At 41.6% G+C, this 13,756-nt stretch overlaps 3 protein-coding genes across 4 annotated transcripts; 1 reads left to right on the forward strand and 2 right to left on the reverse strand.

The window, feature by feature from the left end:
- Positions 1-3,223: 3,223 nt before the first annotated feature.
- cdca8 (cell division cycle associated 8) lies at positions 3,224-7,876 on the reverse strand. 2 transcript variants are annotated; one of them, XM_032534749.1, is made up of 11 exons: positions 7,753-7,876; positions 7,294-7,386; positions 6,558-6,686; positions 6,230-6,270; positions 6,013-6,088; positions 5,808-5,875; positions 5,603-5,685; positions 5,269-5,367; positions 4,947-5,076; positions 4,552-4,638; positions 3,224-4,210 (listed from the first exon to the last, which is right to left on the reverse strand). In XM_032534749.1, the coding sequence occupies exons 2-11, from the start codon at positions 7,382-7,384 to the stop codon at positions 4,175-4,177; spliced, it is 840 nt and encodes a 279-aa protein (XP_032390640.1). In that variant the 5' UTR covers positions 7,385-7,386; positions 7,753-7,876; the 3' UTR covers positions 3,224-4,174. The 2 variants fall into 2 exon arrangements, with proteins under 2 accessions (XP_032390640.1, XP_032390641.1); XM_032534750.1 differs by having other exon boundaries at positions 7,294-7,390; positions 7,753-7,870.
- Positions 7,877-7,976: 100 nt separating this feature from the next.
- On the forward strand, positions 7,977-10,424 carry airim (AFG2 interacting ribosome maturation factor). The gene is made up of 4 exons (XM_032534752.1): positions 7,977-8,449; positions 9,407-9,586; positions 9,662-9,780; positions 10,145-10,424. The coding sequence occupies exons 1-4, from the start codon at positions 8,181-8,183 to the stop codon at positions 10,183-10,185; spliced, it is 609 nt and encodes a 202-aa protein (XP_032390643.1). The 5' UTR covers positions 7,977-8,180; the 3' UTR covers positions 10,186-10,424.
- Positions 10,425-10,579: 155 nt separating this feature from the next.
- Positions 10,580-11,710, reverse strand: cldn35 (claudin 35). The gene has a single exon (XM_032534751.1). It carries the CDS (start codon positions 11,680-11,682, stop codon positions 10,993-10,995), a length of 690 nt encoding a protein of 229 aa, XP_032390642.1. The 5' UTR covers positions 11,683-11,710; the 3' UTR covers positions 10,580-10,992.
- Between the last annotated feature and the right edge of the window lie 2,046 nt (positions 11,711-13,756).

Genomic DNA, 13,756 nt, shown 5'->3' on the forward strand with positions numbered 1-13,756 from the left:
GATGGGGATTTTTCCCGGTGGCTGGGGAGCATTGCAAAGAGGCTTTAATTATTTCTCAAAGGCAAACCCAGACATAGCTCCACCGCTCATTTTATGGTCACTTTTCTTTTCTGCCTTTGATGGAGGTAATGAATGGGGTGACAATTCACTTTATTTTATCCCTGCTCTGTTGCCCTTCTGGATATTTACAACTCATATTCGTCTAACAAATAAGAAAAGCTTGTTTTCAACCTGGCCATGTCTAGCATAGGACTGAATGCGCAAAGCTCAGGTTAGTGGCTCCACTATTATATTAGTACTTTCCACATTAAATCCTTCTGCATGCAGGCTTTGGTTTGCCCTGATAGGAAAGTGTAACTTGGTGCCTTTAACTCTCAAACTGTCCAAAAAATGGTACAAAAAAGGTTTAATTTATTAAAAAAATCAGAAACACTGCTTGTTGGAAGGGACAGATAATAAATCTAAATTTCCAGTGTCCAATTAGATTTACACAACACTAAAGAAAATGAACTCCTTATAACTGACAGTTTAACTCTTTTCAGCTCTTGCTGTTAATTCCATTACTCTCAGTACTTACAAACTATCAATAATTAATAAATCAATAGCTCCTTATCTCCACTCCTCAGCTCCTTGTAATGCTTACACTTTAACTTATTTCATTTGCCACAACACCTTTGGGTACAACTTAAACTGTTGCTCCCATGCGGTAATTCACATGCAAAGAATTCCAGCCTTTTCTTTTGGTTGGTTTTCCCATGCATACACTCTTATCTGCACAAACCTGACAATCGCATAAGTCAATAACCATAAAGTACTTTCTTGGATCACAAAATAGGTTTAATGTCTCTAACTTCTTTTGGTGCCCTGTGGAAACAAATGCTACCATGTCTTTCATAGACAAACGTCTGAATTTCAGAACAACCAAGGGGCCTCTCAAGCAAAAGTTTGTCTCTGTGTAAACAGCAAATTGCATTAACCTCCTGCCTCTCCTCAGAGTAGCCCGTTATTTTCAGGGCTTAATTTCCACAGGAGTTTTTTGTTTTTTTTTGGCAGCAGATGTTCTTCTCCACCCCGCCCATCATCAGGGGTGCCTGAGCGACAGAGGGGCTGCCCATCAAAATGCCATCAGGACCCTGCTGGCCACCAGACGAACACATGCCCAGAATGCATCATGTGGGGGGTGTTCAGTCCCACTTAACTCTTCCTCCCGTCTGCCACTTCACTTTACCGTCAGCTTGTGTCTTCCTAACTCTCCATCACCATGCAGACAGAACAAAGCATTCAGTGACATTTTTGTGTGGTTTGCACTGACAAACCAACTTAGCAGAAGATGAGTCTTAACCCCTGGCTGGCTCAGTATGAATTGAGTGAGAGACAGTGGCAGACGGAGGTGTGGGCATGTGAGTAAATCGATTAGAGGGGCACTTGACGGATGGGATTTATAGGAGGCCTCGACGCACCAGAGAATTAATTTTGCTAGGAGTACATGCCTCTGCCAGGTTCATTCGTCTTGGCAGCAAATTTGGCAGTTTACCCAGGTCTCGGGGCTCAATTAACCAACGGCTCCAGCAGTTTGGGGAGGGAACGGCAATGTTGAGAAATACGCCATGCACATTCATGTGTCATACACGTGTTTTAATGATAACAGATTTTGGGAATACAAAATGAGATAGAGGGAGGATGAGGTTATGTGGTGAAAGGGTGGGGTCAGGGGCTGAGAGATGGGATTGGTGGGGGCGGGGCTCATTGGTGAATAAGGGGACAAAAGGAGAGGTAGCCTATATAAAAAGGTTCATAGAACATGATAGGCTATGGCATTATTGCTTTTTTGGCCACATGAAACAACCTGTCAACAAACCTCAACAAGACATTTTCACCATACAAAGTCTACACTGTCAACCTAATGGGAATAACAAGAAAACCTCCCGTTATTCCGATTTAAAAATATTCACCCATTATTTCAAGATGGTTACTTTGACTGCTAGATATATAAATAACCTAAAATAGCTACTTTTTGTGTTGCACATTAATTTATTACCAAATGACTCAAGAGAAAAAACTAACTAGTGTCTAGCTCCTTTAAAATTAGCTAAATCAATGGCTTTAGCTATTAGATTTGATTTAAAGTCAACTGCCAATGATGGTGCCAGCTTCACATTCATTTCGCCAATGGTCTGTTGGCACTTGTGTAGTTGATTAACCAAGTAAGAGATATGTAGATGTCAGAAATACAAAAATATTGATGGGTGCAGCTTTAAAGACTGCTTAACTGAACCAATTCTGCACAAATGTGTTGCTTTCAAGCTCTCATTTTCTTTGGACTGATTTAAACCACTGCACGGAAAGGACACTTATACAGAGTTGCGTGAGCAAATGTTGAAGCTTTTCTGTACCGGGTCTCCCTTCCCCTATCTCAGGTTCCAGTCCCTCATCCTGAACTGATCTCAGAGGATGATTTATGTAGAAGTGTTGCTCTGTGACCTCAAAATCCGCCCCATCCGTACCGCACCTGTCACTGCGCCACTGCCTGCGTGCTTACTGAAAACCAAGCCATCCGTGCAAAATGGCAATTTTCCACCCACCTAGAGAATAAAAAAAGGATTCCATTCATTCAGAGGCAAAAGTAGGAAAATTCTATGATATGTAGAGCAGGTGCGCGAGGCCTCGGTGCTCAGCTAACGAGGGAGCTGAACTGCACGCACCGCTGACCACAACATCTGTCGTTTGTAGGGATGCAGTTAGGTTTTTACCTCTGCAACACAGTTAGCACAGGGAGAGACAGCAGCTGATGAAGCGCTTAAGATGGATACAGATGGAAGGGACCAGGCCCCGGTTTCAACTGGGGGCACAGAGTTGCATGCTGTGGCTTGGAAGCATATGATGCAAAATAGCGGGAATAGCAGAGTTATGCTCGTCTGTGTGCTCTCAAGGTGAGGCCGGTCTGACTCAGTTCACCATCCTGAGTGGCAACCCTAACGAGCTCATCAGGCCTAACGAAGCTCAGCAAGCTTCTAATTGACAGCGTTATGATGGCCCCAAAGGTCAAAGTGCAAGTTTCTGTGCAGCAGTGGTACATGCTGCCACTTCCTGCCAGCAGCACACCACATGACCCACTGATGTCCCTCTGCATAAACACAGTTTTGTACTTTCATAAGAGGAACTTCTTACATAAACAATTGCATCAGTTTGTTTTGTTAAAGAGGAAAATGCCACACAAAAGCAGTGGACCAAGACTGTAGAGCCACTTTATTAATTAACCTCTCTGCTACCATAAACTAAACAAAGCTCAGCAGTGTAGTGCAGAACAAGAAAACAATATTGATTTTTTTCCCCCAGTAAATATGATGTACATCCAAGTATTCAAAACTACAACATAGTAGGCCCACTGTGTTTAACGTTCTTAATGGGAATATCAAGATTGTGAGTGTTAGTTTTCTTTTTTTGATCAACATAAGAATTGGGTTTTGAAAAAAGGTTTTACTTTCATTTCTGGTCTCATGGTCACAGATTTAATCCTGAAGACTGGACATAACTGGAGAAATCAAACTGTCAGAAGAGGCTGCTCTGAGTAAGCAAGACAAGCAAGCTTCTATTGTTAAATGCTGCCACCTACTGGTCACCATGTAAAGGTACAGGATACAGATATCTTCCCAAAAGACAAATCCGTCTTGTACGTTCACATATTTATAGCATCATTTTAAAAAATGACATGGCATTCTAGTGATCAAGCTACTCATCCACACTCTTATCAACCAACACATTCCAATCCCAAATAAACCATATGACACAACTGAAAGCTGTGGTCAGAATCCTTACAGTTTTGCAGATAGTGATCTATGTACATGGAGAAATTGTTGATTCAACAATAAAATAAAATAAACACAGTAAATGTAAGATTAGAGTTTACTTACAAATCAAAGAATGTATAGTAAATCATATTTGCAGAGTACAGACCTATCATTTAACTAAAGCTTTAGGGTAATACCAGTACCCATATGAAATTGAAAGATGAAGTTAGTAAGGGCTATATTACAAAAGTAAAGGAATAAAACAAATGGTAAAATAACCCACATTTATCTCACATATAAGCAACACCACAGCAGAGCATGCAAAGCTTTAAAATATAGATACAATGTCTTTAAAATAATGTACAAGTTGACAGAAGAGGGTTGGGTCACTCTGATGTTCCACACAGGGTTGTGAGGCGATTCTGTCAAGAAGGAAAAAACAATAATGAGAAATAAAGCATATGCAAAAATTTCACACCTAATGCTACATTAATCTAGGAGCAAAATAAGACTTCCAATTCCTCTCCCTGTATACATTCTACTGTATGCATGTTAGTGTATTCATACCACTGCTAATACTGCATATACAGTATGTATTCTTATCCCTTACTGTGTATTGCACAGTCTGTTTTCTATATTTTAGTCGTTCAATTCTGTACGTTACTCTGATCTGTACTGCTTTTCTGCACTTGTGGTTAGATGCTAAACTGCATTTTGTTGTCTCAGTACCTGTACAATGACAATAAAGTTGAATCTAATATACCTGCAGCAGCCGAATGCTCGCCAGAGCGGTCTCATCCAGTCCAGACAGGTCCACTGAGTCCAACTGACTGGCCAATAACTGAATGCTCTGGATCAACACATTACGAGACATTGGTTAATTAGCCTGCTATTCCAAAGTCATACAATAAAAAAACAACGGTCACATCTAAAATAAATACAGGCTTAGCACACAGACAACGGATAAATACTCAGTTCCTCAGCAATATAGTGTAGTATGGTCATATTTTGCAATAAGGAATTAACAATCAAGTGGATATGAACAGTTATAATCAAATAAAAATCTGATTCTAAAGTGTTCGTAATTGTATCCCTGATTAAAACTAGTATTTATTTAAATGAATTGCCCCTGTAGGATCCAGCCAACTGCACACTCACCTCTCCGTTGCCAATGGGAACGTTGATGACAATGTCCTCATTTCCTGCTGAAATGGGAGAGCCGTTGACTGAAATGCTATAAACCCTCTCTTTGTGGCGGGGAATCCTCACAGCAGGGGTCTTAGGAAGCCTGAGGGGAGAAAGCCTGAATGGTGAGTACTATGAACCCGCCACTGTGTGTAATATCTTAAATTTTAAAAGAAGACTAAAGAGAGTACAAATGGCAGTAGTTGCTCTATTATAGCATTTATTTGCCTGTTGTGTTTTCATCAACTCTTAAAAGTACGTACAGAGAGAGAGAGACAGAGACAGACACACGCACCTAGGGTCGAAGCGTGGAGTAATGAGGGGAGTGGGACCCATTATAAAAGAAGAATCCAGCATACTCCTGGCAGGAGTGACCAATGGCTTCCTGGTCGATCTGAATCCGGATAGAGACAGTTTAATATGACATTATTGTGCTACTGAACTTAAGAAAGGGGTAAAATTCAAATTCAATTTTCTTTATAGTGTCAATTCATAACAAGAGTTATCTCGAGACACTTTACAAATAGGAGTAGGTCTAGACCACACAATTTACAAGGACCCCACAGTTCTAGTAGCTCCGTCCAGAGCAATCAACAGTGCAACATAAAAGAAGAGAGGAAAGGTCTTACCGCCTGATGGAGTTGTTCTGCTTGCTGATTGTCAGCGCCTTTGCTCTTTTTGATGTAGTTGGAGGTTTCCTTGTTGCTTTGCCCTGAATTAGGAACAAGCAGTTAAACAGACATCTGGTCCGTGCATTTACGATTAATTAGGCCCCCAAACACTCAGTTGTGTTTTCTGACTCTTATGCATGCTTGAATAAAAATCAGCCATTACCTTCCTTGTCGGGGCCGGGGTCTTTTCATCCTCCAAACTGCAACTGGCTGCACCCTTTTTTTTTGACGCTGTAAGAGACAAAATAAATGGGATAAAAACCACTTAAATTATTGACTGGGTTGAAATCATTTGTACATATTTAGTCCATCCCCTCCAAATCAGACTTGTTGAATTTAAGACTACTTAAAGAAGAGTCGTAACATACTTTTCTTGACTGATTTCAGAAGGACTGCGTGGTCCTCAGCCACAACGCTGTCAACAATAGCAGCTTCCTCTTCTCTCTGTTAACAGACAAGAATAACGAATGAATATGTGTTTAATACAGTACAGTGTGTGCCTGGCCTGCACAAACCAAAGATATTTCAAAATCTGTGACACACTGAATTATGATACAAAATAATTGAGAAAAATAATCAACTCACCTTTGTATTATCCACTTCTGGTGACTTTGGTTTCTCAGCTCCTTCAGAGAGAGGGGCAAATGTTTTCATTTAAGGATTTTTATAAAAGAAAACATTAAACATAGCAGTGTCTCATTTTACACAATATATGCAACACCAGTGCCAATAATTTGATTTACAAGTAACTATGTATAACGAGCCAAAAATACTAGATCTGCAGTTATTATTTTACGAAACCAGCACCTAACGCTAAAGATGCCGCTGTGATACAATTGCATTACTAATACAACAGTCATGGAATTGTGGACTTGGGTTTTTATTACTAATCTGAGAGCGTTTGTTAACTCACTGAAATGTTCCAACCAGACCATTTGACGGACAGCCTTGGGGAGCTTAATTTGTGCCATGTTGTAGCTGTTGTCAACATCTTTCAGCAGCTGGTTGATCTTCTCTTTCAGTTGACCAACTCTGGTCTTCACTGCGAAAAACACAAGAGCTTTAGATTACACCACCCTGCAGTTTAGAAAAGTAGTTAAAAATACATCCACATTGACAAACTACAACAATAAATTCCCCCTTACATGAAAATCCATCACTAATCCAATATTTTAGCAGGATCGATAAAACCAACCGCCGATACTATAGGCCGATTTCAGATCGGTTTCAGCGTATATGTTGATCAATAAGAAATTCCAGTACAGAAAGGTAAAAGGAAACACTCTAGCCATTATAGTTTGTTGACCATAGAGTAATGCTTTGTTTATTTTTCAACTGTACAATGAATTATTTAATAACTAAATTACATTGGTATATGCATGTATGAATAACGATATCTCATTTAATATTTATCCGATATCAATATATATGTGATGCCCTGTAAAATCTTTCAGCCTCTGTAATAATAACGTTACCCAGCAACAGACAGCAAGCCAGCCTGGGAGTGTTGGTCAAAGTGAATTTCTAAGTCAAACTACAACAAGCTAACGTTAATCGTATAACGTTAGCGCATTGCACAGGACACTGCTTTACAAAGTACCGTGTACACCGAACAAACTGCAGTTGAAAAGTAAGTGACATATATTCACCCTCGCTGTCGAAATCCTCCAGAAAAGCTTCCAGCTTGGCCGTCTTGGGGTTGTTTTTCCGTTGTTTGGTGGTCCTTTTCCTGGGAGCCATGTCTGCCTGGATAGGTACAGGAAACTAGCTAAGTACATTAACCCCGCTTGACAACATGACGCGGTAATATCATCACGTTACCTTGTGTAGCTTAAGAATATGATAAAGAATATAGTAGAACTTCATCCGGCGTTTTAAAAAGAAACTGGCAACATGCAGCTGGCTGGTAATCGAGCTAACGTCAAGGTTACTTGTTCTAGCTAACTTCAGTTAGCAATACCAGCGACGTTAGCTTGCCCCGCAAGCTCGCCGACTTGCTTTACTGATAGTTTCTATCACACGCACAGATACTTAATAAAACACTCTAAATCATTATTGTTTTGTTTCCCATGATGACCCATATTTCGTAAGCAATTAACGTGATTTACCTGATTATGTTTATGTTTTTCTTCGCCGCACGGACTCTACTTTCTCTGTGTGTGTGTGTGTGTGGTGCGTGTGTTCTTCACAAAGCCGTTTTCAAATGTCGGCGCGGGGAGGGACTAGGCGCAACGTCAGCCAATTAGAATGCGTGTTTGCTTTGCGTCACGTAAAGGGTTTTTTGGCCAATCGTAGCACCAAACGTCAGTGTTTACGTCAGAAGGACGGAAATGGGTTTAGGAAACATGGTAGAAACGTTAGAAATGTGATTTTATTAGCAGGTAATATTACCTCACGTTTACAGGGTTACAGGAACTGTAATTAAAGAGTCAGTTGATCCAAAGCGGACTAAAACCCTTTACATACAAGGATCCAATTATTGCACACACGCGGTTTTGCTTTTGTGGTCAACTGATGTCTAAAATCAACAACTGAAATGTCCAAACCTGCACTTATTTCACTTCATCAAGCACTGAAGAAAAGCTTCCAGAGTCTTGAACACAATCAGAAAGTATGGACGAGTGTGTTAGCCGATTGCAGCCCTTTGATGGTGTCTCTAGATAACTTGGTGGAACAATCGCGAGCGCTTTCCAACGTCCAGATCTCCAACACACCGCTCAGAGACTTTCCTGACCTGGAGGAGCGTCTGCGTTTCAAGCTCATACAAGCCATGGAGACAGTGCTGGGTAAACTCAATGAGAAGATGTAAGTAGATGGGTAAACACTGCAAAACAAATGAAGACTGTAAGTGATGATGATGCACAGAGATCTAGGCAACACTTTTTGACGTACACAGCTGATGTTGTTGCTTGATAATCGTATAAGAGCAGCCAATCAGGGCCAGCTATAGAGGGGCCCCGGGCAGATATGAGCTATGTGCCTCTACTGACCTCCTATTTCAAGTGAGCGAAAACATGTCTGCTTCCAGTCTATTTTTTAGTTATACATGTCTCTTCTGACTGATGTCACTGATAATTATTGATAATTATTGGTATGTAAATTCCATTTTACTGTACTTCACTTATGTTTTACTGACAGGTATCACTTTGCACCAGGATATACTGATGTTTGCTGTCATGTGCTACTGCTGATTATGCTATGCTTCTGTTATTTGTGTCTTATAAACGGTTTACTACTCCTGTTTTACTGGCAGATACAACTTTTCACCGTCATACGGTCATATCACCTTTCACTTTCCATTAAAAAGAGGCCATTGGCATGTGCCAGTGAAACGTGGTATCTAACAGTGGAACGAGAGAAAACTAAAAGCAGCGACATACAATGATCAGCAGTGGCTTATGCCAGTTGGAATCAGTATATGCCAGTGGAAAGTTGTATCTGTCAGTAAAATGGGAGTGACATTCCGCTTATAAGTGCCACAAGCCAGTAGAACAACAGCACATACCACTCTAAAGCACCAGCCTCTTTAAAATATCTGCACTGCTGCCCATTCCTCTCCACACTCTCTCTGACTGCCATGTGCAGGTAAAGTACCATGCATTATTCATAGCGACTTCATTATATTCTGCCCAGAGACCCATGGAAAAAAACAGTCCTCTTATGTGTCCATTTTTTTGGTAAATAGTAATAAAGGGTTTAAAACTAAATTTTGGGTTTTGACACATGGCATGTATATTATCTTTTTATCCCTCTTTCTGCCAGGACTTCTCTACAGTCGGTCAGAGATTCCATCAGTAACCAGGTTTTTGCAGTCTTCCAGCATTACGAGCAGAACACAGACAGCCTGGATCTGCTCACCGTAACCGAGCGCTCGGCCACCGCCCCGTCTGTCTCTGACATGCTGGAGTGGCTGCAGGATGCCGAGCGTCACTACCGACAACAGTATCCATTCTGTTAAGGTTTGCATTGGGGTTATGTTATGTTCGGGGGCTTTTTTTCCCCTTAACTCGTGTTCAGATTTCTGAAGAGGAAGACTCTGCTGCAGACCCTGAGGGCAGATGAGCTTTCCCTTTTAGAACTGGCTCCCAAAAGATGGAAATCCTGGGAGTCTCCCAGTGCAGAAGACCACATCAAAGGTAAAGTGTCTTACATAATGTTCATAACTTCATTGTAACACACTGTTATAACTACTTTATTTTATATGCGTTGACAATTCTCAATAAACAGATTAAAACCGTGGTTTGTTATAGTTTACGCTCTAAGTGTTGCCACTGTCATGTATTGACAAAGAATCTTTTGTTTATTAGCCAATGTAGTTTTTGGTAAAATATTTTATGAAAATAGATAATTGGCTATGTGACTGTGTTTTTGTATATAAGCAGACCAGAGACCAACTCTCAGCCAAATCTATAATGGCTGTTGTTTCATTAGCTGTCAGTGTTAGTAGTACGGGTGCTAAAGATTTTTAGGTAAACTAATTACTTATCTGTCTTCTTTCAGATACACTTTGCAAAGTGGCCTTCTTCATTGAGTCCCAATAAAAAGAGAGAAAAAGCAACATATGTGGAACTCTGACCAGTATTTAAATCTGACTGCCTTCATATGAAGAGGCTATAAGAGAAGAGCAAACATACGTCGATGGACACACATCCTGTGGATTTTAGAGAAAGGACTGGATTTTAATTGTGTTGTAGAATAGTCCCTAGACATGTTCTTGGATGGAAAGTGTGTGCATGTACACTACTTTATATGGTAATTGAAGATGAAGAGGCAATTACAAGTTCTTTTTCTTTTTTACACAAAAAAAGGACCCTGTGGCGTTATTTCATACTTGATTGACGACACCAACCAGCACACACAAAGATAAAGACAGTTGGAAGGCATAGTTAGGGAAGCACGCTTTAACAAACTTTTTATTTCACACTTTCGATGTAAGCACACTCAGTCAAGGCTTCATGTGACAAATCAAGAGGCAATGTCACAGAAAAACTGCTTAAGAAATCACTGCAATCTGCACAACACAAGCCACCATTAAAGCCATCATAACGGTCATACCTTTCGATTTGACAATATAGGCAATGGGCTTTCTTCAGACTACTATAAATCACAATGCAGTCAAAGTCAAACTTCAAACAAACGTGAAAGCACATTTCACATTACAAAGAGATATACAAAATATAGGTTGAATATATTACTAAATAAATATATAAACTATGCGTATGTACTTATAGTTTACAAATAAATACTTAAAACTTGACAGCAAATTTAGGAAAGAACCCAGAGTTTTCAACAGCATTCACTTTTAAACTTCCTCCCTCTCCACCCGCTGCTGTTCCTTCCTCCTCTTCCTATACGTACTCTTTTAATGGTACACTATTAAATGTGATAGGTTTTGGGGGATCTGGTGCTGAAGCGGGGGAATTAGCAAAGCTCCGGCCTATGTAGCCCCTGCGGTACCTGCCGCTCCTCTCCATGAGGGGACAGGTGCTGCTCAACACAGCTCCACTGATCATGAGAATAACCGCAGCGGCCCAGCCCAGATAAATAGCTTGACCCAGCTCTCGTTTGTGCATCAATGGCACATTGGGGTTATAGAAATCCTGGATGACGGTGTTAGCAGTCCAGGAAATGGGAATCAGCACACACAGGCCGGTCAGAATGAAGAGAACCCCGCCTGAGAGCGCGATGCCCGCCTTGGCTCGGCGGTCGTCCCCGGCGCAGGTGGTGCACTTCATGCCGCAGCAGGACACTGTGCAGGAGAGCCAGCCCATGAAGATGGCCAGACACATGAGGGCGCGGGCCGCCTGGATGTCTGGAGGCAAGGCCAGCAGGGAGTCATACGTCTTACACTGCATGTGACCAGTGGTCTGGTAGATGCAGTTCATCCAGATGCCTTCCCACTTGATCTCTGACGTCAGGATGTTGCTGCCGATGAAGGCCGAGACCTTCCACTGGGGCAAGGCCGTGACAGCGATCGCCATGATCCAGCCGGTCACTGCGCAGGTGAAGCTGATCAGCTGCATGCCAGTGTTCGCCATGATGACAATGACTTTTTAGTCCAGTTTATGGGGGATTACAGGATCCTCTTTTTCTACTACAGTTACTTCTTATTTTGTGTATCCTTTGTGATCTTCAAAGTCTACTCCTTTGTTTTACGTGTCCCCTTCCTGTCTGGATTGGACAAGCTTCCTACGGTCTCTGTCCCAATGCCACTTTGTCAGCAGCCATTTTCTTCTCTTTTTCTTTTCCTCTTCAACATCTGCTCACTGTTCCACGTGTCCTCAATTCCGTGTTACCCAGAAATAATCACTCTCTTTATCTCCACAGTCATTCACCTTTTTCAAAGGATCAGAGGCACTTTCTCCTCCTTTTCATTCCTCAGTTTGATTCAATGCATTATTGAGTAGCTTATAGCTGTGCAGCCATCTGTGGCAGCCCGCAATAGCAGGATCGATCAGACTTTACTGTCCAGGCCTTGTGGATGAAATGGATCCAAGCCAGGCTTTGTATGTTCTCGTAGAACTGTTTCTTTGCCTTCAGCTCTGGTTCAAATCCAGGAAGCCAATAGGTGAGCTGCAGTGTATTTGAGTGCCACACTCCTGGTATGGTGTAGCCTTACCTGGATGGATCAGACTGATGTAACCGGATACTCGAACTCAAGGCCACTGATGCTGCTATGCATGTATCCCGTCACAGCAAGGTTGAAAAGAGAGATGCTTGATTACACAGAAAAAAAAAACCTGCATATCTTTTTACCTCTTAGTCAACAGAAATCCAATGTTTGGTCCTCAAGGAATGAATGAAAAAAACAGAAGAGGTCATTCCAGCCACTTATTTGAGCAATGTCTCTAAATCTAAAAAATAACAGGCTTCCAGAGTAGAACAGCCAGCAGAACTCGTCATCAGACACTGCTGCTGCTACTGCCAGCTGAAGTATCTCCTTGTTGACAATAAATGGCGCTGGGGTCCAAGCCTTGATGAGGCCACTTCAGCTGTTGTTTGGCTTCACCCTCCCCCCAACTATTTCCTTTAGTAGCAATGTAGTCCAAATGGGCCAGTCTGGTCCCAAAGAAGGGTATAAATAACAAATCAGGGCCGTATGTATAGTCAGAGCTCTGGATAAGTAGAGCATCTGTTCACTCCCTCCTATCTTCAGTACCGCTGTTGACAGTCAAACCTGTGAGTGCAACACTGAACCCCTGGAAAAAAAAAAACAGTGATGCAGGGGGGAGGGAGAGGGCAAAAGAGGGTGAGACAACAAAAGAAGGGAGGGAGGGATGGATGGCCGAGGATGGAGAGCTGTCTGTAGGTGGATCAACTAACACAAAGACAACATGGCATGTGGAATTGCTTTGTACCACACAAACATGTATTTTAAAAGGAGCTTTCACAAAAATTACCTTTCACTTATCCTTTTTGTCTGCAATGAAAGAGAGAAAGTGCTTCACAAAGGGGGCCATAGGTTTTTTTTTTCTCCCTCTCTCTATCTCTCTCTACCAACTGTGGTTGAAATGCTGAAAAGCCACAGGAGAAATACACAGGGAAAAAATCTTTTGTACGATTGTGTCATCTGGACAAAGGAAATAACAAAACCCGTAATTGTCCCAACATTGATTTGTTTGTTTAATCTTAATAGTTTTGTGTCATTTTAATTAGATTTAATAACAGACTGACCATAGCAAGTCTATATCAGATGTTTTATATTTATATCAGACCCTGGTTTTAACAGCATGATCTGACAGCACTTCTATTCAGAAATGGCCCTTCTACCCAAGACTGCTCTCGCTCCACGTGCATTACACTGAACCTTGGTGTGCCATTGTGCCGATGAATTAAATATCGTGGCATCAAGATCTGTGGTTCAGGTTTCCTTTCTTCTGTAGCCCCCGCTCTCCTTGGCAACGGTGGTCATGACAACCATCCGCTACACAGGAAACAGGAGAGTAGAGGGGATGATACACAAAGGGAAGCAGAGGAAGGTGACACATACCAAGGATGGCTATCCAGGCTGAATGAATAAAGAGACAGATGTAGGTGTGTGCCTGTAGCAGGGACATTACGCTACAGTTAATGCTGCCCGATGTTGATTATAATAAAGAGAAATATCACCAC

The sequence above is a fragment of the Etheostoma spectabile genome, chromosome 14 (genome assembly GCF_008692095.1).
Source record: "Etheostoma spectabile isolate EspeVRDwgs_2016 chromosome 14, UIUC_Espe_1.0, whole genome shotgun sequence".
Taxonomy (NCBI): domain Eukaryota; kingdom Metazoa; phylum Chordata; class Actinopteri; order Perciformes; family Percidae; genus Etheostoma; species Etheostoma spectabile.